At 42.0% G+C, this 25907-nt stretch overlaps 2 protein-coding genes across 2 annotated transcripts; one reads left to right on the forward strand and one right to left on the reverse strand.

The window, feature by feature from the left end:
• Positions 1 to 340: 340 nt before the first annotated feature.
• LOC105385047 (histone chaperone asf1) lies at positions 341 to 5705 on the reverse strand. Its single transcript, XM_038116178.2, has 4 exons — positions 5628 to 5705; positions 4543 to 5180; positions 2943 to 3095; positions 341 to 1406 (listed from the first exon to the last, which is right to left on the reverse strand). The coding sequence occupies exons 2-3, from the start codon at positions 5039 to 5041 to the stop codon at positions 2944 to 2946; spliced, it is 651 nt and encodes a 216-aa protein (XP_037972106.1). The 5' UTR covers positions 5042 to 5180; positions 5628 to 5705; the 3' UTR covers positions 341 to 1406; position 2943.
• A 685-nt stretch (positions 5706 to 6390) lies between these two features.
• LOC105385048 lies at positions 6391 to 25508 on the forward strand. The gene is made up of 13 exons (XM_048624277.1): positions 6391 to 6586; positions 8551 to 8693; positions 9171 to 9406; positions 10291 to 10461; positions 14202 to 14732; positions 14944 to 15755; positions 16226 to 16349; positions 17836 to 17927; positions 18137 to 18215; positions 20143 to 20260; positions 24423 to 24498; positions 24904 to 25033; positions 25316 to 25508. The coding sequence occupies exons 2-13, from the start codon at positions 8580 to 8582 to the stop codon at positions 25506 to 25508; spliced, it is 2676 nt and encodes an 891-aa protein (XP_048480234.1). The 5' UTR covers positions 6391 to 6586; positions 8551 to 8579.
• Positions 25509 to 25907: the final 399 nt, after the last annotated feature.

The raw sequence follows: 25907 nt of genomic DNA on the forward strand, positions 1-25907 counted from the left end.
GGAAATTGGCCTGACCTTTTCGTTTAGAAATAAATAAAGTGCATAGGTAATTAATTTTAGGTCAATACACAAGTATTAACAAATCGAACACAGGACCTACTGCGCCATAGTCAAAGAGTAAATGACTGGTTTTGCAAATATTACATGATGTGATGTCCTCCTCATCGTGATCCGATGACGGCGACCTCAGGGGCTAGTAGGACTTCTGCGGCGGTGGGCGCGGATGTGACTCGCGAAGCCCAGCTTCGTGGCAAAGGTCCGGTTACAACGATTGCAGAATAGTTCGCCACGGCCGTAGTAGGAACAATAAAAAACTTGTTTATAGGAAAATTAAAAAAAAACATGTTCTGTTAAAATTTTAATATTATTTTACTTAATGTTACAATCAAATTTGTCTAATTCATGATATGGTATCCAGACCAGCAAGTATGTAATAAATTAACTAAATCAAATAATGAAAAAGGGTAAAAAAAGGCATGGAGAACATTCTGTTACTTAGTTTACAACCCTATGAAAAAAACATGTTAAACTTATACACAATAATACACATTAATTTAGTCTTATAAATACAGAAAACTTAATGAGTTTACACACTTAATTTGTTATCTAACACGAAACCCACCCATTAAAAAATCAAGAATCGAAGAGAATATCATCCATGCTTTTTTAACACCACATCTGTCAAGAAACCAACATAATGAGATCACTCGGATCAGATACAACTCTTACTTGAAGTGTACAGGGACATTATTATGTCATAGGATGGTTACATAAAGAACTTGATTAGGTATGCGAACTGAGAGATTTAAAACCGGGAAATGCTCTAGCGCACTCGCAGAAAGATAAACAGCAGGTTACCGGTACGGGTAGATACAGGGAACCCAGTCTCTCTATGTAAGCACCCTAAGGTATGATTGATGACATACCCATCCCATACCTAGGTACTATATTTCACTGTACACTTCATTTGACTTGTTTTAATTACTTATTGTCTTCAAGTTTACACAAAATTTATACATGCAATTTGTAAAAATAATCAATCTTTGTTATGTAAAATCGTCCTTACTTAATGTTTACAAATAAATGGCTATGATATTTGTACTGGGCTCCATTTTAGTGTCAGATTAGTCAGTCTAGGTTTTGGCTAAAATTCTAACAACTTAAAACCTTAAAAAATCAGCCAATTACAGTACAACTATTGTAGCCATTCAACATCTTAACTAAAACTTATCATTTTACAGCATGGTACAGCCAAACTTAAAGTACAAACCTACAAATGTATATATACAAAATTTTCACAACATATTCAATAGCACTTTGTCTGTTAGTCACCACTCATATCGAGTTTTGTCTTCAACATTTATCTTCAGTCATGTTTCAGCACACTAAATACTTCTGTTGCTGCTCTGTAAAAGAAAAAAAGGGAGTTAGATAAACAAACTAAAACTTATTCTTAACAACAAGACTAAGCTTCAATTTCTCCCTAGTTGGTTAGATCTAGGGTTTCGTTCCCGTGCTCGCGGGAATTCCCGTTCCCGGGAATTCCCGGGAAATTTGTCCTTCCCGAAACCGGGAAAAAAATAGCATTCCCAATTCCCGGGTTTGATTTTAAATCGATTCTATGCTATATTTTTATCTTTATTTATCAGTTTCTCCTACCTTAAAGCAAAAAAAATGATCGGTAGGCTTGTCGTCTACGATCAGATACTCGGTTTTGTTGTAAATTATTGGAAAATCATACGTGTTATTGTTTTCGCGCAGCTGCATTGCAAAGATAAATGACTCATCTACATCACCTTATTTCACCTCTTCCTGATTCAATATTTTCATCTTTATTTATCTGTTGGTCCTACCGCCTACCTAAAAGCAAACAATTGATCGGCTTTTACATATGTGACCAAAGAGTATGTAAAAGCTAACGCCAGTATGACGCCTGTCATATTTTTTTTGATGTCCCCGTTTTGTGTCTGCGTTTATTTTTTACAGAATTACTAACGTATAGAAAAAACCAAAATAAGAAGTAGGTTGAGCGATAAATCGTTGCATAAATTAATTTTTCTAAAACATTACCTCAAGTGTAATTAATTTTCTATTTTAATTAAATGTCATAATAATATTATTTTCAAACTGTTAATAATTATAATACCTTTGTTATTGTTTAATTTACAATTAAGAAAAACAAATGATTTGGCATGTAAAACAAATCATTATAATTTTAGTTGTTATTGTTGTTAATTTATCTGACTGTTGCTTTTTTCTACCTATACGTTGTACAGAACAGGTTGTGATAAAAGTATATTTGATTTAATTGTAAGTGTTTTAATAGACTTTTAATAACCAAAAATAGCAAAACCAAGCATTTAAAATAAATTCCCGTTTCCCGGGAATTCCCGGGAAATCTTGAAAAAAAATCCCGTTTCCCGGGAACAGAAAAAGGTCGGGAAAAACGAAACCCTAGTTAGATCGTAACCAAGGAAAGGTTCATCAATTAAACGTTAATTCCATATTGAATTCTTGACAGATGTGTCAAAAGTCAAGCAATAATCCCTGGTTATGCTCTAACCCACTATGGAGAAATTGGAACTAAGACGAAAATGATGTAGTGGCAAAACTTGAAACAGTTTCATTATGTTTACTATTGATCTCTATGTTGTCACTGTGAAAAAGAATTATTTCTTACTAGCTGTTCCCGCAAGCTTTGCTTTGCCTTAAAGAGTTACCCATGGGAATTCCGGGATAAAAAGTAGCCTATGTTCTTTCTCAGGGTCTAGACCATATGTATACCAAATTTCATTCAAATCCATTGAGTAGTTTTGGCGTGAAAGAGTAACAGACAAACAGACAGATACAGTTACTTTCGCATTTATAATATTAGGATTTATTTCTTATTTAGCAGGTTTTTTATTAATCACACTATAAAAAAAATGACACAAAGGTCTTACCTCAGCATTCCATGGGAGCAATGGAGTTGGAGTTGTCTCCATAGCCGCTGAAGCTGCCCTGGAACTCCATGCCGCTGATCTGACTGTCCGCATTGAAGGATGCCCCGCATGAGTCATTGTTTGGCACTATTTCTCTTTCTATGTTTCCATCGCCTGAAATTTACAGTATTTTTATTAGTCTTGAACAAATGACCTTATACAATAATCATCATGACAACCCATCACATCCCCACTGCTGGGGCACAGGTATTTATGAAGGAAGAAAGGAATCTTTAAGGCTTTGTTCACCAAGCTAGCCTAGTGAAGGTTGTGGGTTGGTGAACCCCAAATCAAGCTAGCTTGTGCTGAGAGAGTTGTCAGGTAAGTGGGCAACCGACTGTCAGATGTTATCAAGCTGTGACTAGGCTTAACAACTGCTGTCAAAACTGCCACCAGGACCCATAACTGGTCTAAGGCCATCCTTCGGTCAGTGTGAAGGAAAGGGTGTGCGGGACTTAGAAAAATTTTCGATTTTTTTTTTTACTTTTAAATTTCGGTATTTTAATAATGGGGGGTTACTTATTATGTTAATACAAACATATTATGTCAAATAAACTTTTCTCTGGAATGCGTATTTTCGACTCAATTGACACTTTACTTTTAAACCACACCAGGGACTCTGACAAATTTTTGAATGTTTTCAAATTTTTACATATTTACTCTTTTATTGATGAGATATGATTAGTTACATCATTTTATGAAATATATGTGATATAAACTTTTCTCTGAGATTAGTAGTTTGCCTGTTATAATGTTTCAAAGTGTCGCAGGACTTTTTTTGTGATGTCAATAGAGTCGAAAATATGCATTCCAGAGAAAAGTTTATTTGACATTATATGTTTGTATTGACATAATACATAACCCCCCATTATTAAAATATCAAAATTAAAACATTTAAAAAAAATCGAAAATTTTGTCAGAGTCCCTGGGTCAGTTTTACCAGTAAAGTAGAAGAACATAGAAAAAAATTCGATTTTTTTTTAATGTTTTAATTTTGATATTTTAATAATGGGGGGTTATGTATTATGTCAATACAAACATATAATGTCAAATAAACTTTTCTCTGGAATGCATATTTTCGACTCTATTGACATCACAAAAAAAGTCCTGCGACACTTTGAAACATTATAACAGGCAAACTACTAATCTCAGAGAAAAGTTTATTTCACATATATTTCATAAAATGATGTAACTAATCATATCTCATCAATAAAAGAGTAAATATGTAAAAATTTGAAAACATTCAAAAATTTGTCAGAGTCCCTGGTGTGGTTTAAAAGTAAAGTGTCAATTGAGTCGAAAATACGCATTCCAGAGAAAAGTTTATTTGACATAATATGTTTGTATTAACATAATAAGTAACCCCCCATTATTAAAATACCGAAATTTAAAAGTAGAAAAAAAAATCGAAAATTTTTCTAAGTCCCGCACACCCTTTCCTTCACTCCAACCCATCCTTCCAGCAGTATAACAAAGGATTGCACTCACAGTCGTTACATAGTGCTTATGAAACCAAAGACTAAACTATTGCACAGTAGAACAAACAAAAGACTCCACTCACCCGAGTCAGCGGCCGCGGCCGCGTCAGGCTCCGCCCAGTTAATCTTGAACCTCGTCACACGCGGCTCCGACGCCAGAATATTCCTCACCACCTTGTCAAACTGTGGCTTCGCTGGAGGATTCTCTCTCAACTCTGGCTCAGTCTCACTGTACTCGTTATTTATGAAATAACCCACTCGGACGAACTCCTGGCCGCGGTAGGAACAGGTTAGCAAGACGACAGTGACGCCTAGAGCGTCATTTTCAGGTATACGGTTCACGTCAGGCGGCGGCGCTTGGAAGACGAACATGTGTCTACCCTCAGGGATTGGACCGACGTAAATTGTGTCTAAAACCTGGTCGTGCTCTTCTGTTTCCGCTGAGCCGACGTATATCATCCTCCATTCGAGGTCTTCTTTGAGTTCTTCTATGCATTCGAAGGTTAGCTCGAATTGGAACGGGTTGAGAAACGGACTCGGGTTGTCCAGAACGACGACGTTGGTTATGTGCACCTTCGCCATATTACGACGGTTTTACGCGTTCGATGTTAATATTCACTTGTAAAACGTGTTTCTAATGAGGTTTTTGATCAGTTGAGATCGTAATATTGGGAAATGAGAACGGAAAACGCTTTTTTGAAACGGAAAATTACGGCAGCGGCTGAAAAAGTGACAATTATTTTGGCGGTTGAAAGGTCACGTGATCAAAATATAGCGACGTTCATGTTGGAGGTAACTATTGAAGACTTTTTTTTTAAAACGTAAATGGGGAAAACAAATCCCATGGCCGCTGTGGTATAGAATGCATAATTCAAGAAATATTTACGCATAAAGTGAAAAATTTAAGGAAAATCTAATATCCAAAATCTAATAATCCAAATGTTTTCGAAAAAATAAGAATATATAATTATGCCAACATGAACGTAGTAAAACTTTGCTACATTAACGACATCTTGTGGAAACAATATAAACTAAAATGTTATCTGTGAGTACGAAACTCGGTGTAACTTTCTATTCGTCCTACATGCAATATGTAGGTATTAATAACTTCACTTATTAATTCGAGATAACAATTATGATATTTAAGAATTTATTTAGTAAGACTTACCTACAGAAATCCTCACAAAGTCTCAAAATCCGATAAGTTTCACTGACGAAGACTAAACGTCAAAACTGCTTATCATTTACTAGTGATGGGTATACATAGTATACAATAGTATAGTATTAAAAGTATAAATAATTTTATCGACGTTATCGATGATTGGTGCTGTCATTGCTGTCAAAACAAAATACATCTACTACATATTTCGACTAAAAGTGGACGATTTAGACAGCGCGTTAAAGGAGCGACACTCCATCACATTTAATTTGCATTTGCATAAATAAATAAATAAATAAATAAATTTTCAGTCAGCTATACAAATGTTGTAAAAACTCAGACTTAGTATGATTACAGATTACAATGATATTTATTAAATAAACCTTTTAGTTATACGTGTAGAATCAGTTACAAATGTTACTATATTTACAATCTACATTAAGAATATGAAAACATATTACAAAGGCACATCCCTAAATATCACACAGACTATGTTATGCGACAAAAACCTCAGAATAATAATGGTCTCTCGGTTCACTCGTAAATAAATATTTGCAGTGCAAAGTTTACACTGTTAAAAAACTGTAATTTTCAGTACATGTAAGAATCTTCTCGACGAGTTTCTTTCACCATTTCTTTTCTCCTTAATAACGGGGCCTTTGTGAAATGGTGGTAAAGTTATATTATGACGTGTTATGCGACTGGAAATATCTAACTAAATCCTTATTCGTAGGAAACAAAAAAATAAAAATGTCATCATAATAACATGGCGACGACATCCGACGATGCTTTGTGTTGTGTTTCGTTCGTTTTCGTAAAATTTGTGCAATAAATAAAGACTGATTTTCGCAATATTTAGCTAAATACCGTGACAACAAACCATGCCTATCGTGTGCACAGTTTCAGCTTAACACAACGACTGTGTTACAAGTGTTTTCGGTGCAAAACGGATAATCCAAGTAGTTAAGGTAAATATTAAGTAAAAAAGTGCAGTAATCCAGTGCAAATTCTTTGCTTATTAGCCGAATTACATCACTATAGAGTGTATCCAAGTAATGCAAGCAGGTGTTTCTACTAATTGTTGTTTTTTCGTTGCGAAAACTCGTTTTAAATCGGATACTATGTCACGATGCATTCCTAAGCCTATTTCGTTCTAATAAGGATGTTGCCAGCATTGTTGGTGGTTGACTCACAGCATTAATGTGTCGCTCGATTATTTTAATTAATGCCAGCCTCATACGCGCCGTTCATTCGATGTCCAAGACCTTAAAAGTGCCCCCAGAGTTAAGGATACAAAGTCAATGACCTATACAGGTAGCTTCAGTCAATTCTTTATCATGTTATTGTAAAGTTAAGTGTGCTGCCCTCCAGCCCATCATAGGGACTGTAAATGTAAGTCCACCTATTGGTATCATACATATTTTCTTGTCTAGTTACATATTGGATTAAATGATCTTGATAAATGTTTCGAGAACAGTGTCGGCGAAGCTGATAAAGTGGATTCCTTGTTTGTTCTAACATGCGATCAGTCGTTGGACCATAAGCAGTGTATTTCTATTCAAGTAATATTGAAAGCAATGATTCCATTGCATACAATGCTGAAAGGCGGACTTTTCCAAGCATTTTTCCTACTGCTCTGCAGTATCTTTTTTACTTTATCTCACTATAATTAGAGTAGTGGTCAAGCTTATATTAGTGTTACTTTTGGTTTCTATATTGGCATAGTAGTACCCACAGTGCCCACAGCAGTGGAAAAATGGCATAAGTACCTATATGGGCACTGGTTATGTAAGGTTGGGGGATTAGAGGTAGTTAAACACACAGTTTGTTAGGATATAAGAGTATTATGAGTATATAATTAGCTATTACAGGTTTTATAATGAACTAGCTGTTCTTCTCCTTAAAAAGTTTTCCGTGCAAATTCCGGGATAAAAAGTTTTTTTTTTGTAGGCACTGTAACATGCAATCGGTCTTGACTAGTCTTGAGTGACCATAAGCAGTTGTTTGGAGTGTTAATAAGGAGGGATAAAAAGTAGCCTATGTTCTTTCTCAGGGTCTAGACCAGGGATGCACAGACCGCGGCCCGCGGACAGCAAAAATAATACTCTTGTACATTCAAAAATATTTAATTCTAAAAAAAGTACTCAATCACGTGATGACATCGAAAGCGAATATACATATTTATTGTATTATACAGAAATAAGGTGGCTAAGTCGTGGATTGACACTGGAATGATTTCTTAATTTAATAAGTAGAAGAAATTGATTTTTTTCTGGCAGAAAAGAAAAGGGATGTCTAGGAAAAATAAAATCCTGATCAATGCAGTTAAAAATTATCGACATTTAATATGACCAAGATTTACGCAACAAATCCAACAAAAGAAAATTACTGAACTTTCATTAGGTACAAAGAGTTGGGTATAAACTCTGCTCTAAAAATGTGCTACCTTATTTGGATGTACCTATATGTGAAAAAACCTTTTCAATACTAAATCGATAAAAAAATCGAAACCGCATTGCAAACGGATGTTTGGAAGCAGTTTTACGAGTAAATTTAAGCCAAATTAAAAAAATATTGTAAGCACTATGCAGCGCCACGTTTCAAAATTAATCAATTCTTTTTCAGTTTTAATATTATTATCAATTCTTTATTGTCTTTAATTACCTATACTTCTGCGGCCCGCCATCAGTTCATATTTTGTCCGAGTGGCCCCTAGTCTTGATAAGTCTGTGCATCCCTGGTCTAGACCATATTTATACCAAATTTCATTCAAATCCATTCAGTACTTTTGGCGTGAAAGAGTAATAGACAGACAGACACAGTTATTTTTGCATTTTATAATATTAGTTAGGATTATACAGTGATTCTGTCTTACTCTACAGTTATTTGGCATTCACAAATTCTTGGTAACTTAGAATAACACTTCTTTCAGTAGCTGTGAACGCATGACGAACAGCCAACATGCCTCACCACAGTGTAGACGGTCCCGTTTACTACCGGGAGATCCAGAAGAATGCATACCTGAAGCGGATACCCAACGAGAGCACCAGCAAGCTGCGTCCGCTGAGCCATAAGGTATTCTATTGTATCCACTCTATTAGAATAGCCATAAGGTATGTTGTAATGTTAAAAGATTCATTTTATTTAAAGTATATTTGTTTATAAAAAAACTCTTCAGAAGGACCCATCTACTTTCCTTATCCGTAATTTTGCCAATATTGTCCACTTTTATAAATATCTTTATTTTAATATAAAAAACTAGATATCCTCTGCTACAATTTTTTATTTCATTCTTCATGAGTACATATTTCAGATTCTTCATTTATTCATAGTAAAGATTTCCATTATTTTTATTGTTACTTGTCAACATAACGCATCTACCAACATTTCCCAAAGGCTTGGTCGCTGAGGGAAAGGCATATTATTGTTATCCAATGAAAAATATGTTCACTTTGTTCCATACAAATTCATTTTGAAATGACAATAGAATACAATATGACTGTTTGCTATGCTATGCATTTAGAAATATAAATCCACATCCTATTCCCCCAGAAAGCACCACTCAAAGCGATGTGGACACAATTCTGCGTGCACAACGGCCGGATACCCTACCTGGAACAATATCCCTCCCCCGAGTGCCAGGACGCCCTCACACACCGCCCCTTGTGGCGCGCCTGCCTCACCAACGTGAGGCATGTGACTGCCAGTGTGACTCCTCATGTGGGGAAGGAGCACGACTTCTTTATACACACTGAGGAGGGGCCCTTGAGGATGCTGGCTCCGGATTGGTGAGTTTTTTTGTACTATTCCTGGTGGTGTTCTAAGCTTGGTTTACTATGTCTGCGTTTATACTACTCCTGCCGTTATGCTACGCCTAAGAAGTAAGTAACAATGTGGAAGATGTGAAAAATATTGACAGCTAGGATAACAACAAGTATAACTGTGACTATCTGCCATTTCCACATTGTTTATTTATCCATGAGAAAGCGCCACTAAAAGCGATGTGGACACAATTCTGCGTGCACAACGGCCGGATCCCGTACCTGGAACAATATCCCTCCCCCGAGTGCCAGGACGCTCTCACACACCGCCCCTTGTGGCGCGCCTGTCTCACCAACGTGAGGCACGTGACGGCCAGTGTGACTCCTCATGTGGGGAAGGAGCATGACTTCTTTATACATACGGAGGAGGGGCCGTTGAGGATGCTGGCGCCTGATTGGTGAGTTTTTTTGTTCTATACTTGGTGGTGTACTATGGCTATTGGCTGGTGTTATATTATGCCTGCTGTTATATTACGCCTGGCGTTATACTACGCCTGGTGTTATACTACTCCTGCCGTTATACTATGCCTAAGAAGTAAGTAACAATGTGAAAGGTGCGAAAAATATTGACAGAGCTACAATAACAGTGAATATGGCTATGTATCCGCTATTTCCACATTGTTTCTTTATCCATGGGTGTTTACTACTTATAGCATCTAACATTAGTTTTATTTTATACTGCGTAAAAAGGCAGCTTAGCCTGTGATCGTCAAAAAGGCATTGTCTACAGTATCTGTAGACAATGACTTTTTGACGCTCTGGGCAGCAACCTTTTGTGTTATTCTTTGTTTTGTATTGTAGTTTTTGTTGTTATTAGTGTATCTTAAAACTGTTTCTTTAAACATCCGCAGGCACTCAATGCAAGACTGGGTGACTTCTCTCCGGAGTAAACTGGTGGAACTCCAGATGCTTCAGTCTGGGGAGAACGTTTATTGCGGGGCTCCCGCCGGGGCCGTGCCGCGGGCGGCGGCGCGGGACCCCACCTCGCCGCTGCCGCCCACGCCGCCGCACCCGCCCCACAGGTAGGTACTGTAGACACTAGGGGGCACGAGGATAGATACTAAAGAGGGAAGGTGACCACATGATAGATACTAGAGGGCACTCGACGCCATGAAGAAAGTAACTAAAGGAGGCACGGGGGCACGATTTACATAGATACTAGAGGGGACACGTGATCCCACAAATAAGTTACTAGTGGGGGCACGGGGGCACGTGACCCCAGATACTAGTGGGGGCACGTGACCCCACAAAGAAAGTAACTAGAGGGGGCATGGGGCCACGTGACCCCAGGCAGTAGTGGGGGCACGGAATCCCACTATTTAAGTAACTAGAGGGGGCACGGGAGACAGTCGCCACTATAGACACTAGGGGTCACGAGAGCCATCCGCTTTATAGACACTAGGGTGGTATATACCATAGCGGAGTCAAGAACCCTCTATAGTAAACTGGTGGAACTCCAGATGCTTCAGTCTGGAGAGAATGTATACTGCGGGGCTCCCGCCGGGGCCGTGCCGCGGGCGGCGGCGCGGGACCCCACCTCGCCGCTGCCGCCCGCGCCGCCGCACCCGCCCCACAGGTAGGTACTGTAGACACTAGGGGATAATGTAACTAGAGGGTGCACGGGGCGGCACGATCATAGATTCTAAAGGGGGCACGTGACCCCACAAAGAAAGTAAGTAGACGGGGCACGTGACCCCAGAGTAGGTAACTTGAGGGGGCACGTGACCCCAGAATAGGTAACTAGAGGGGGCACGTGACCCCAGATACTAGAGGGGGCACGTGACCCCACATGACAGATACTAGAGGGGGCACGTGACCCCACAAAGAAAGTAACTAAAGGGGGCACGTGACCCCACAAAACAGTTATAGACACTAGGGGGGCACGGGGGCACCATTTTAGACACTAGGGAGGCACGAGCAGCATAGATACATTTATGTAGATACTTAAGACACTAGGGTTGTATATAGAGGAGTCATGATCCCTCTATACTATAGTAAGCTGGTGGAGCTCCAGATGCTTCAGTCCGGAGAGAACGTATACTGCGGGGCTCCCGCCGGGGCCGTGCCGCGGGCGGCGGCGCGGGACCCCACCTCGCCGCTGCCGCCCACGCCGCCGCACCCGCCAGCCAGGTAGGTACTATAGAGACTAGAGGCACGTGAAGCGACCAAGATAGTAACTAGAGGGGGCACGTGACCCCACCACAAAGTAACAAAAGGGGGCACGTGACCCCATAAAGTAACTAAAAGGAGCGAGGGGGCACGGTTTACATAGATACTAGAGGGGGCACGTGATCCCACAAATAAGTTACTAGTGGGGGCACGGGGGCACGTGACCCCAGATACTAGTGGGGGCACGTGACCCCTAAAAGATAGTTACTAGAGGGGGCACGTGAACCCAGATACTAGTGGGGGCACGTGACCCCAGATACTAGTGGGGGCACGTGACCCTACAAAGATAGTTACTAGAGGGGGCACGTGACCTCAGATACTAGTGGGGCACGTTACCCCATTATTCAAGTAACTAGAGGGGGCACGGGAGACACTCGCCGCTATAGACACTAGGAGGCACGGGGGCACGAGCATAGATATTAAGACACTAGGTGGGTATACTATAGCGGAGCCACGATCCCTCTATAGCTAGCTGGTAGAACTCCAGATGCTTCAGTCTGGGGAGAATGTGTACTGCGGGGCTCCCGCCGGGGCCGTGCCGCGGGCGGCGGCGCGGGACCCCACCTCGCCGCTGCCGCCCACGCCGCCGCACCCGCCCCACAGGTAGGAGACTAGCACAGATACACAACTAGAGGGGGCACGTGACCCCACATAACTGATACTAGAGGGGGCACGGGGGCACGTGACCCCACCAAGAGAGTTACTAGAGGGGGCACGTGACCCCATATAGATAGTAACTAAAGGGGCACGTGACCCCACAAAGAAAGTAACTAGAGGGGGCACGTGACCCCACAAATTGAGTAACTAGATGGGGCACGGGGGCGCGTGATCCCACCAAAAGTTACTTACGGGGGCACGTGACCCCACTAATTTAGTTGCTAGAGGGGACACGTGACCCCACTAATTTAGTTACTAGAGGGGGCACGTGACCCCACAAAAAGTTACCAGAGGTGGCATGGGAGACACTCGCCGCTATAGACACTATATAAGGGGCACGGGTGCTGTCGTATTAGACACTAGGGGGGTATAATGGGAGTCATGAATCCTCAATAGCTAGCTGGTGCAACTCCAGCTCCTCCAGTCCGGGGAGAATGTGTACTGCGGGGCTCCCGCCGGGGCCGTGCCGCGGGCGGCGGCGCGGGACCCCACCTCGCCGCTGCCGCCCACGCCGCCGCACCCGCCCCACAGGTAGGGACTGTAGACACTAGGGGAACGTGACCCCATAAATAAGTAACTTAAGGGGGCACGTGACCCATAAAAAGTAATTTAAGGGGGCACGTGACTCCACAAAGTAGATACTAGAGGGGGCACGGGATCCCACAAAGCAGTTACTAGAGGGGGCACGGGGGTAGACGCCGCTATAGACACTAGGGGGGCACGTGACCCTATAGACACTAGGGGGCACGAGTATAGAAACTAGACACTAGGGGAGTCATGTTGCATAGATACCTACTAGGAGGGCAACAGCTGCAAGAGCAGTCATGAGCCCTATATAGCAAGCTGGTGGAACTCCAGCTCCTCCAGTCCGGGGAGAATGTGTACTGCGGGGCTCCCGCCGGGGCCGTGCCGCGGGCGGCGGCGCGGGACCCCACCTCGCCGCTGCCGCCCACGCCGCCGCACCCGCCCCACAGGTAGGTACTTTAGTAACTAGAGGCGGCACGGGGGCACGTGACCCCACAAGGCAGGTACTAGAGGGGGCACGTGACCCCAGATACTAGTGGGGGCACGTGACCCCACAAGAAAAGTAATTAGAAGGGGCACAGGGGCACGTGACCCCTCCACCCAGATAATAGAGGGGGCACGTGACCCCACAAAGCAGTTACTAGAGGGGGCACGGGACCCCAGATAGAAAGTAACTATAGGAGGCACGTGACCCCACAAAGCAGTTACTAGAGGGGGCACGGGGGTAGACGCCGCTATAGACACTAAGGGGGCACGATTTTAGACACTAGGGGGCACGGGGGCACGAGCATATAGATACTAGACACTAGGGGAGTCATGTTGCATAGATACCTACTAGGAGGGCAGCAGCCGCATAGACACTAGTAGGGACGTATAAGCTGGTGGAACTTCAGCTCCTCCAGTCCGGACAGAGCGTTTACTGCGGGTGCCTGCAGGGGGGTGCCGCGGGGGGGGACCACCTTGCCACCGCCCGCGCCGCCGCACCCGCCCGCCAGGTAGCAGACAGTAGGAGGCACGGGGGCACACAAAGATAGTAACTAGATCCCTCCTCTAGTTACTGGTGACCTCACAGTGTAGATACTAAAAGGGGGCACGTGACCCCACAAATAAAGTAACTAGAGGGGGCACGCGGGCACAGGTGGCACGATATGCCACAAAACAGATACTAAAGGGGGCACGGGGAGCACGTGACCGCAAAAATTAAATACTAGAGGTGGCATGTGAAACTATGGATTTTATTTCACAAATCCAACAGGTACTTGGGGGATATATGGAGGGACCAGTGGACTTTACCAGCAAAAGTACTTATTGGATAAAAGCTCAAGAGGTCGCAAATAAATTATGAAGTGTAAATTAAATTACTTATCTCATTTACTCCATTATTACTAATTAAATGTTTTCTCATTTATAGAGTACCAGGCATAGAGATAATCACACCGCCATCACAGCTCGTCCAAAACACGCAACCGCCCTCTCCCCCTGTCGCCGAAACCACAGAACCAATCGAAAACAGTCCATCCGCAGCCGAACCAGCCAATCCTGAACCAACTGAAGACGAAGAACCAGTAGACATATCAGATTGGGACTCGGCATCCAACATAGTTATGCCCAGCACTAGTCAAGAGAAAAAGCCAACAGAATCGAATCAACCGAAGAAAAGTGTAGCGAAAATTTGCGGACAAAACATATGTTTGGATGACTCCATTTTGAAAAGACGTGATAGTGATTATAGTAGTCAATCGGAAGATAGAATCGACCGATTAGACGACTCAGTCGAGGAATCAGTGGTTGAATCGATCGATTCTAATGTTGAAGATGTGTTTGTGGATGCCGATAAGAAAGAGTGTAAAAGTGATTTTAAACAGACGCTTGTAGTGAATAGTGAGACTGAAAGAGTTGAAGAGGCTAGCGATGAGAGTAGTCATCATACTACTTGTAATAGGTAAGAGATTTTTTTAAGTATTAAATCATTATCATCATTATCAGACTGTAATCGTCCACTGCTGGACACAGGCCTCTCCCAAGAAGCGCCACAACACTCTAAAATCATGCTGTCAATCTTTAAAAACTATCTTTTAGACAGTATCATTCCAAAAATTGTATGACAGTCTATAAATGTTTTCATTATTAACCTATTTATGTCATTGTTCCAGTGAATTCCAAGGGACCAATATAACAGTAATACAAGTATCAAACAAGGGACCACCACACACGGCCATACCGATAATAGGACCGGAAACGGATGTGTTCAACTTCGACATAAAGCCGCCATCTTTGACCATAGACAGCGAGCAAAATGGCGAGAAATACGTCAACATAGTTAACACAGAGACTGATAGAAATACGGATAACAAATACGGAACGGTGTTCACGACAAACGAATCCGATTACGGACACTTGAGTTTGACAACAACTGTCAATTTGACAGGGTCTGACAGCGCAGATGTCAACCCAGAAGGAATATACGAGAGGCTATGTATGGCGACGACGTCGAACGAAAAACCGTCCCCATTGCCCGTAAGAAAACTGCAAACTACTGAAAAAGCTAGAAAATCTTCGTTACCAAATCTAGAATCTAATGGGTCCACTTCGACGTATGAATACTTGTATCCGGGTTCGAACGCCCCCGCGGCGCTGAGAAACGTCAATCTGACAGCTGTCAGCGTGACGTCTGCCAGCGTGACAGCTGTCAATTCGAGCCAAAATGTGATTCAAATAAACAGTCGTGTAGAAGCATCAACCACAGAGGTTCCTAGCGCTTCTAGAATCTTAAGTCCTCGGTTAAATAATAATAATAATAGTGCGAATGTATCAGTGAATCCAGTTGGTGGGAGGAATGTGAATCCTATTGTGAGGGGTGTAAGGGCGAATGTTGAACGGTCTCACAGTCAGAACGCTTATGATGTCAGATTGAGGGATAGACTGCCTCGACAGAATAGCAACCCAAAGACCAATGGAAAAAGTGGTAAGATTTTTTACATAATACTCTCAGATCAATTTATATAGATTGGTGGTGGCGTAATGGATAAGGCCTCGTCCTCTTAATCGAGAGGTCGTGGGTTCGAATCCTGGCCTGTACCAATGAATTCTTTCAATTGTGTTTTCAATTAAGGAGTTTAAGTACAATAATACCACATGCTCTTACGGTGATGGAAAACATCGTGAGGAACATGACAAGCTTTGCTTTGTAATACCCTGACTAGGTTTCACACTAGTATTTGAAATATGAAGAAGGTCAAAGTAAATAGGAAAGATAGGATTAATTTCCAGAAGTTGTAACTACTGCCTTCATTGTATGTCAAAAGTTTAATAGTATTAGCCACTAGAGGCGCCACTTTCTATGCAACTCTACTTTTACAGTTTTACATTACGCCTAATTAATACGGATTTTCATAGTTTAATTTTTATAAGCCTTAAAATCAATTTTGTCCACAGATAAGTCAGAGCCAGCGCCCCCCAAACCACTCTGGAAGCGAGGTCTGACGGAGTTCTCCCTACTCAGCCGTCTGCGCGGGCTCGGACAGGGAAAGAGAGCAGATAGCCCCACCAGGTGTGACAGGTTAGTTATATGCTTTATAAGTCAAACAGATAAAGAAACTATACGAATATGGCAATAGGCAAGAGACATGACAGGTCAGTTAAAGACACGTTTTAACCGACTTTGGGGTAAGTAGGCGGGTTACGCGTTGGTGTGTATGTAAAAACACATGTTTTATCATATCTCCAAAAGTAGTCATCAGAATTTGACGAATGAGGTATCATTAGAAGCGTCTTTATTATGCGCTGGTTATAGGCTATGCGTCATAACATTAAAATGACTTTGAATAATCAAAGGAAGCATAGATTTATTTAGGCTAGGCCACCGTAGTGGCGTCTTATAATGTCGATGATAGACACTAGAGCTATAGACTCCAAGCCGCTGTGGAGGCGCGGTCTGACGGAGTTCTCTCTGCTCAGCCGTCTGCGCGGGCTAGGACAGGGGAAGAGGGGGGATAGCCCCACCAGACATGACAGGTTAGTTAGAAAGAGAAAGAAAGTCGCTTTATAGTGCACGCAGGTAAAGAAATTGTAGGAAAATGGCGGCCGGTATGTATAGACAGACATGACAGGTTAGTTATAGTCACGTTTTAACCGACTTTGGGGCGCTAAGAAGGTGGGTTACGCATTTGTGAGTATGTAAAAACACATGTTTCATCATATCTGCAAAAGTAGTCATCAGAATCTGACAAATTAGGTGTTTTTGGAAGCGTCTTTATAGCGCGCTGGTTATAGATTATGCGGCATAACATTTGAATTAATACCAATATGACTCCATAGACCAATCAAAGAAAGTCTTATAGTTAGTTAGGCTTTATCAATATACATACATAGGTTTGTGCACTCTTGCTCGCGTCTCTATTCTTCATATAATGTCGATGATAGACACTAGAGCTATAGACTCCAAGCCGCTCTGGAAGCGAGGTCTCACGGAGTTCTCCCTGCTCAGCCGTCTGCGCGGGCTCGGACAGGGGAAGAGGGGAGATAGCCCCACCAGGCATGTATGTATATGACATAATATATTTATTATAAAGGGAAGAAAGAAAGATAACAAAAACTTATCGACGAAACGAATTCGGTTCAGCGAAACGAGGTAAACGCAAACATACATACGTCCCTATATACCTCAGAGCCTCCTTTTTTGAAGCCGGTTAAAAATGCATACAGACAACTTACTGCCGAACAAGGAAACTAAATGCAATAGTCCAGCCAGCAACCAAACCCAAAACTCTATCTCAAACTCTGTCTAACTCAAAGAGACTCACGATAACGCTTGCAAGCCTCTTATAAACTGACAGTTCGTTTTATGAATTCGAAGGTTAGACTATGCAGTAACAGCACTATAACGTAAAAACAAAAAAAAATACTAAAACCCTGAGTTTTTGGCGCCTCTCTTGAGGTTCGACTTGCAGAGATTCTATCTATTGTTAAAACAGGTTAGAAAGTTAGAAAATGACACTTTTTATTGAAAGTACCTTATTACAATGATATCATATTTGTCCCCACAGGAGCGCGACGACAGTGGTGAAGGTAGTTCGTCGCTCGCGGCCCGACGCGCGACAAGACAACATACGTAAGCGGAGCAACTCGCTCACTAACGGTATGTACGGTATATAAAGGAAGCGCCTAAATGAAAAGATAAATAGTTTATCTTGTCTTGTTATGTGTTTTAATAATCCCGTTGTATGCGTAAAAATATGTCAATATCACATATAAACTGTGGCAAAGCTAGCTAAATCACTCAAATGGTACCTAATAGTGCGAAATGGCTCCACACTCAGCATGTGCTCATAATGTGTTTATCCGCAGGCGTCCCTCCGACGATACTGAACGTGCCTCGAGAGGTCGCCAAGTCGCTGCTGTTCTTCGACTATGAGAACCAAGTGTGGTGAGTTATCTATAGTATATGTTGTCTCATATGCATATTGTACTTACATAAGTACACTTACATTTTAACAGATAGCTTTAAGAAAATATAAGAAAATAATTTTTTATTAATGTTTTAAACCTGTGTCCTCGATATACGTAAGCTCAGAAGTCAAGCAGAAGCTATAGATCAGTGTTTTTCAACCTTTTTCATGACGCGACCCCCCTGGTATTAAAAAATATTTCGCGACCCCCTTGACCCTTCGTTTTTTATTAACATGTAGGTATGTATAAAGAGGCCAATTTTTTTTTTGGGTTTTGTTTTATTGGCTACTATATAAAAAGTCCTAAATATAGTCAAAGTAGGAGTAAGTGAGGAAACCTGCATATCTAGATCTAGCACATCTAGATATGTGAACCCACCAACTCGCAGTGGACCAGCGTGGTGGGAAATGGTCCAAGCTTAGGAAGGCAGTTTAGACCTTGGGGATATGCACAAAAGTTCCACTCGAGAGAGCCAGGTGCAGGTACTTACACCCCCACAGAGAATAGAATAGAATAGAATAGAATAGTCAAAGTATCTTATTAGTTATGTTAAATACAGAGAGTTGCAAAAAGGGTATACTTACTAAGCCGAAACCTACATGTGCAATTGTGCATCATGGTGTATTTAAGCCCGAAAATGAAATCAGAATTTTATTTCAAAACTTGCGGAAAAAATACCCTTTTTGCAACACCCTGAATAATTCAATTCTGTTTTTGAGACAAGTGGAGTATGGGGCTCTGAGGCAAGGACACTTTTAAAAACACTCGGCCGACGCATAGTTTCGAGAGGCTATGACCCCCGCTCTGGCTCGTACCTTGCTCAAAGGATATCAGTTGCTATACAAAGTGGCAATGCTGCAAGTATAATGGGTACCTTTGAGCCAGGTACGATCCAGGGAGGGCTTTTATACTAATTTTGACGACGCATAGTGCTGATTAGCTATAAATATTTAATTTTGTATTTAATTTTATAAACCTAGATTTATGACGAAGCATGTTTTGAATAAATAAATTGTAATTCATTCTGTTATTATTATCAGCCTCGGGATTCACTTTGAAAAATCTGAGAAGAGTTGTTAATTTATACGTTATTTTGAAAACCATTATATTTTAATACATTTAATATTATTACTTATTATTTTCTGCACTCATTGGAAGCAAAAATGACCTGAACCAAAAAAACAATCTAAAAACCTTCTCTAATTTAATAATTTACGGTGAGAGGCAAGATGAAGTAAGAGTAGACTCGAGCTAATTGTATTCTTCTGTATGTAGGTATTAACAAAAGATTTCTCGGGAAAACTACAGATTTCGGCCAGATTTAGTAGTAGTTTGCTATAAAAATCCATGCTCGCAAGGATGGAGTAAAATGCTTATGATCGCTGATCTATCTAATAGAAATATTAATTAAATTAATCTTTATAGTATTTTTTCACTAAAGTACCCAGTTTTTTCGACCTCTGGCGACCCCCCTACAGAAGCTTCGCGACCCCCCAGGGGGTCGCGACCCACAGGTTGAAAAACACTGCTATAGATAGATCCTGCGAAGAGGTATCATAAAAAGCTACCGATAGATGGCAGTGTGAAGTGTATTATTAGTATGAGAATCCTATATCGCGGTATCGAAATATTTCATCAACTATGACAACTCGTCAACAACTTGATTTCAACCTTTTTCAAAAATGGTCTTAAAGAAAGCGATTTTCAGATTGCCTAACTTCGCAGACTGCGTTTTAGGAAGTCATCGACGACCAGCCTAATTTGACCTGTATACTTCATTATCATTTCATTTATTCAGTACCTTAAATAACATTTCACATAAGTTGTTCGTGTCAGTACCTACAGTCCTAAAAAATCTCCCTTAAGTTATCCCCACCCAATTCTCATCCTTCATTCCCACCCAGGCTAGCGACGAGTGGTCGTCTCTGCGGCGCGGGGGACCGTGTCGCCGCGGTGGCGGGCCGCAGACCCGCGCACGCCGCCCACGCTGGCGCCCTGGTCAATAGTTGTCCGCATAGAGTGGTGAGTATATACATGTACAATTATATATAATAAAGGACCATCGTTAGAAAAGCGATGCTAAAATCAGACACGCGGGGCTAACGCACGTTTATAGCCCAAAATTAAAAATGTCGAAATTCAAAATCCCGGAATCCAGAATATGGAAAGTAAGAATGCGCTACACGGGTTCGTTATCGACATTATATCGTGATTTGCCATAAATACGGCGCTGTGATTGAGTTATCAAACAAGTTAGTTATAGATACGAGTTTATAGACGTCGATAACGAACCCGTGTATCGACTGGGATATAAAATCTATGTCGATTAGACGTAGATAAACGTCATTATATCGCGATTCGCCATAAATATGGCACTGCGATTAATATAGAGCGCAATAAACGAGTTTATCGACGTCGATAACGAACCCGGGTACTTATCGACCGCTGGGAACAAACTAAAGCTAACTAGAGACGCTACCTATATCGTGGTTCACCATAGTTACATACTGAATGACTATTATAGTCAAAAACAAATGCGGTATTAAATTTCAAACACGTAGAAACAAACTAAACTAAAGCTAGAGACGCTAAATGGCGAAATTCAAAATCCCGGAATGCAAAATATGGAAAGTGAGAATGACTACAATCAAAAACAAACCAAACGCCTCTAATCACACGGGTTCATTATCGACGTAGATAAACGTCATTATATCGCGGTTCGCCATAATTACGGCTCTGTGATTGATACGACGTAGATAACGAACCCGTGTATCGACCGCTGGTAACAAACAAAAGGTAACTAGAGACGCTAGCTATATCGTACTTCACCATAATTACAAAATGAAAGACAAAACAATAGTAAAAAACAAAACAAATGCAGTTCAATCACGTAGAAACAAACTAAACTAAAGCTAGAGACACTAGCGGCAATCTTCGGGTAGGCTAAAATGCAGTATGTAGTAATTAAAAACCTGGTATAAACAAAACAAAAGCGTAAATAACACAAACACGTGGGAACAAATACTTGCTAGAGTGTAGCGTCGAGCGGCGTCTCTGCGGCGCGGGGGACCGTGTCGCCGCGGTGGCGGGCCGCAGACCCGCGCACGCCGCCCACGCTGGCGCCCTGGTCAATAGTTGTCCGCATAGAGTGGTGAGTACACACTGAGTGCTGTTGTATTGTACCTATACTTCGCTTCAAGTAGCGTCATGGTGTAAATATTGGGACAGACGACAGGGAATGACTATTTAGGTATAATCAAAAACAAAACAAATGCCGTTCGAATACCTGTTGCCGCTACACGGGATCATTATGACAATGAATACCGCTACACGGATTCGTTATCGACAATAATTATAGGGGTAGATAAACGTAATTATATCTCGATTCGCCATAATTACGGCGCTGTGAATGGTAGAGCGCGCATTAAACGAGTCTATCAACATCGAACCCGTTAGAAGAATAACCCAAAAATAAAAAATGTCGAAAATGAATTACTATTATAGTAATTAAAAACAAAAAATTCGGAATTACTACCACTTTAGTTCGTGTAAGTAACAAATGCGGTTCAAACACTTGCTAGAGTGTAGCGTCGAGCGGCGTCTCTGCGGCGCGGGGGACCGTGTCGCCGCGGTGGCGGGCCGCAGACCCGCGCACGCCGCCCACGCTGGCGCCCTGGTCAATAGTTGTCCGCATAGAGTGGTGAGTATATGGCTAATATACATAGTAAAGGATGGTGGATAGAGAAAAGCGATTCGAAAATGAGACACACGGGGCCAACGCACGATTAAAGCCCAAAATTCAAAATGTCGAAATTTAAATCCCGGAATCCAGAATATGAAAAGTGAGAATGGCTATTTATAATGAAAAACAAAACTAACGCCGTACAAATAGCTGCTGCTGCTACACGGGTTCGTTATCGACGTAGATAAACGTCATTATATCGCGATTTGTCATAAATACGGCGCTGTGATTAATACAACGTAGATAACGAACCCGTGTATCGACCGCTGGTAACAAACTAAAGCTAACTAGAGATGCTAGCTATATCGCGGTTCGCCATAATTACAGCGCTGTGATTAGCGGAGCGCGCATTAAATGAGTTTATCAACGTCGATAACAACCGCTGGGAACAAACTAAATCTAGCTATATCGTGCTTCGCCATAATTACAAACTGAATGACTATTATAGTCAATAACAAAACAAACGCGGTTCAAACACATAATAACAAACACTTGCTAGAGTGTAGCGTCGAGCGGCGTCTCTGCGGCGCGGGGGACCGTGTCGCCGCGGTGGCGGGCCGCAGACCCGCGCACGCCGCCCACGCTGGCGCCCTGGTCAATAGTTGTCCGCATAGAGTGGTGAGTATATAACATAAATAGAGAGTGCTGTTGTATAGTATACCTACGTCACTACAAATAGCGTCAAGGAGTAAATATTGGGACGAACGACAGAAAATGACTATTTACAATCAAAAATAAAAAAAATGCCGTACGAATAGCTTTTGCCGCTACACGGGTTCGTTATCGTTAGTTATCGTCGTAGATAAACGTCATTATATCGCGGTTCGCTATAATAACAGCGCTGCGATTGGTAGAGCGCGCATTAAACGAATTTATCGACATCGATAACGAACAAACTAAAGCTAACTAGAGACGCTAGCTTTATCTTAGTTCGCCATGCATGATTACAAAGTGAATATCTTCATACTATATTCAAAAACAAAACAAACGCAATTCAAACTCGCGCTAGAGTGTAGCGTCGAGCGGCGTCTCTGCGGCGCGGGGGACCGTGTCGCCGCGGTGGCGGGCCGCAGACCCGCGCACGCCGCCCACGCTGGCGCCCTGGTCAATAGTTGTCCGCATAGAGTGGTGAGTAGATATATGTACAATTATATATAATATACTAAAGAAAAGGGATGCGAAAATGAAAGCCCGAAATTCAAAATACCGGAATCCAGAATATGGAAAGTGAAAATGACTATTTATAATCAATAACAAAACAAACGCCGTTCGAATAGCAACTGCCTCTACACGGGTTCATTATAGACAGTTATCGACATAGATAAACGTCACTATATCGCGGTTCTCTATAATAACAGCGCTGCGATTGGTAAAGCGCGCAAAACGAATTTATCGATCGCTGGAAACAAACTAAAGCTAACTAGAGACGCTAGCTATATCTTAGTTCGCCATGCATAATTACAAAATAAATGACTATTATAGTAAAAAACAAAACAAACGCGCTTCAGACACGTGTTAACAAACACTTGCTAGAGTGTAGCTAGAGCGGCGTCTCCGCGGCGCGGGGGACCGTGTCGCCGCGGTGGCGGGCCGCAGACCCGCGCACGCCGCCCACGCTGGCGCCCTGGTCAATAGTTGTCCGCATAGAGTGGTGAGTAGATAATATATATACAATTATATATAATGAAAGATGGCGAGTAGAGAAAAACGATGCGAAAAACAGACAATCGCACGCTTAAATCCCAAAATGTCGAAATATCGAAATTTCCAGAATATAAGAATGACTATTTATAATCAAAATCAAAACAAATGCAGTTTGAATAGATGCTGCTGCTACACGGGTTCGTTATCGATGTAGATAAACGTCACTATATTGCGATTTGTCATAAGTACGGCGCTATGATTAATACGACGTCAATAACGAACCCGTGTATCGACCGCTGGTAACAAACTAAAGCTAACTAGAGACGCTATCTATATCGTGGTTCGCCATAATTACAAAATATAAATGACTACTCAAAAACAAAACAAACGCGGTTCAAACACTTGCTAGAGTGTAGCTAGAGCGGCGTCTCTGCGGCGCGGGGGACCGTGTCGCCGCGGGGGGGGGGGGGGGGGGGGACCGCGCACGCCGCCCGCTGGCGCACACCTGCCGTATAGAGTGCTGAGTAACTCGTAGATTGTATACAGGCTGTTGGGTTATGGTGCTAATTGGTATGAGGTTGCAGCAGATGACGCCTCAAATCAATCAAATTCAAATATTAACTTACATTGATTTGTGGGTTGTGAAAATATGACTAAATTGCTTAGGTTCCGTCTCTGAGAAGAAGAAAGTTTTCATCATCAGCCAACTGGTGGTCATATGCTGGACAATTGGACATATTATATCTTCAAAGCATCGCCACTACACTTGTGTTTAATGTAGTATTGTTTTGGTTTCAGATTGATATACTGGTGCACCGCGTCCCTCTCGCCAAGATATACGTGTTGAGGAAAGAGAGAGAAGACGAGAATTTAGGTGAGCTAATAAAAAATATTATTATTTTCCAAAGTGTATAACACGTTTTTGAACGTACAAAATACAAAAGTGTATACCAACTAATGAAACTGACTACTTCATATGCATGACTCTACTAAATTAAGTATAAATATAATCCATATCTATGGTGCCATCCGACAAACCAGACTATTTATCAATGGTGTGACTAAAATAAAATGAATTTAATCTTGCCGACGAAAAATTCACTGATAAAATGTAACTAAGGGCTTGTACATAAAACTGCGTTGCGACGTCGCATCGCAAAAACCTGCGACAGTAATCAAGCATTTGCCCTGAAGAACTGTCTAAAATAGTCGCAGATTTTTTCGATGCGACGTCGCAACCAAAACCCACACACGTTATTCATCTATATTTCCCCCCCAGGCATAAAGCTGCTACAAGACTGCACAGTATCGTCAGTGGCGCCCGCGTCGGCGGCCGCGCGTGCCGCCGTGCCGCGCGGCTGGAGCCTCACCGAGGTCAACCACACGCCGCTTAACCTGATCAAGGTATAGTAGTTGTGTTGTAGCGACATCTAGTGACAAAAATGGCAGTTTTCTAAGTGCGCGCACGAAATTTTCTGGGATTTTTATAAAGCGACCTAAATGTGCACCTTTAACAGCGCTGTATTTATGGCCAATCGCGGTACAGTGGCGTTTACAACGTCGATAACGGACCCGTGCAGCGATTAGAGCAATTAAAAATCCGCTAGGTTACAAAAAAATGCGTCTACTAATCGAACAGTGCTATATCTACCTATACACCAAGCATAGAGATTACGGCAATATTGCTCCAGTCATGTACAAGACTGCACAGTATTGTCAGTGGCGCCCGCGTCGGCGGCCGCGCGCGCCGCCGTGCCGCGCGGCTGGGGCCTCACCGAGGTCAACCACACGCCACTTAAAGGTGTGTCCAAACACGGCGTGCAAGGTGCGCGGCAGCTACGCGCGGCATTCGCGGGACACAAATTTGCCGCGCGCCTAGTTTAAACCTTCTGCGCGGCAGTGATGCGCGGCATGTCCGAGACACGCCGCGCTCTTTATTTCGTATTCAAACTACAATGGAAGCGGCCGCGTGTGTTGTTGCTGTGCTTATTATTCGTAAATTACGTAGAAGAAGGAATAAAAGAAAGTGTATTAAAAAAAGGCAGTGTTGGATGCGACCACTCTTTCAACAAAGGACAAAGAATCTGGAAGGGATCTTTTACGAAATCAACTACCGAACGCCACAGTTTTTAAGATTATCTTTGGAAGAATTCGAACACATACATACATTGGTAGAACCATTTATTAAAAAAATGGATACTCACTGGCGAACGGCAATAACGTCGAAGGAGAGACTTGCAATAACGTTACGTTATTTGGCTACAGGAGACTCCTATTCCAGCC

Source organism: Plutella xylostella, chromosome 11, assembly GCF_932276165.1.
Source record: "Plutella xylostella chromosome 11, ilPluXylo3.1, whole genome shotgun sequence".
Lineage (NCBI taxonomy): Eukaryota > Metazoa > Arthropoda > Insecta > Lepidoptera > Plutellidae > Plutella > Plutella xylostella.

Coding starts and splice junctions, on each gene's coding strand:
- LOC105385047 (XM_038116178.2), bottom strand. CDS start 5,041: ATGGCGAAGGTGCACATAACCAACGTCGTCGTTCTGGACAACCCGAGT. Junction 3,096..4,542: donor GGCCGCGGCCGCTGACTCGG/GTGAGTGGAGTC, acceptor TGTAAATTTCAG/GCGATGGAAACATAGAAAGA.
- LOC105385048 (XM_048624277.1), top strand. CDS start 8,580: ATGCCTCACCACAGTGTAGACGGTCCCGTTTACTACCGGGAGATCCAG. Junction 8,694..9,170: donor TGCGTCCGCTGAGCCATAAG/GTATTCTATTGT, acceptor CTATTCCCCCAG/AAAGCACCACTCAAAGCGAT. Junction 16,350..17,835: donor AGCCCCACCAGGTGTGACAG/GTTAGTTATATG, acceptor TTGTCCCCACAG/GAGCGCGACGACAGTGGTGA.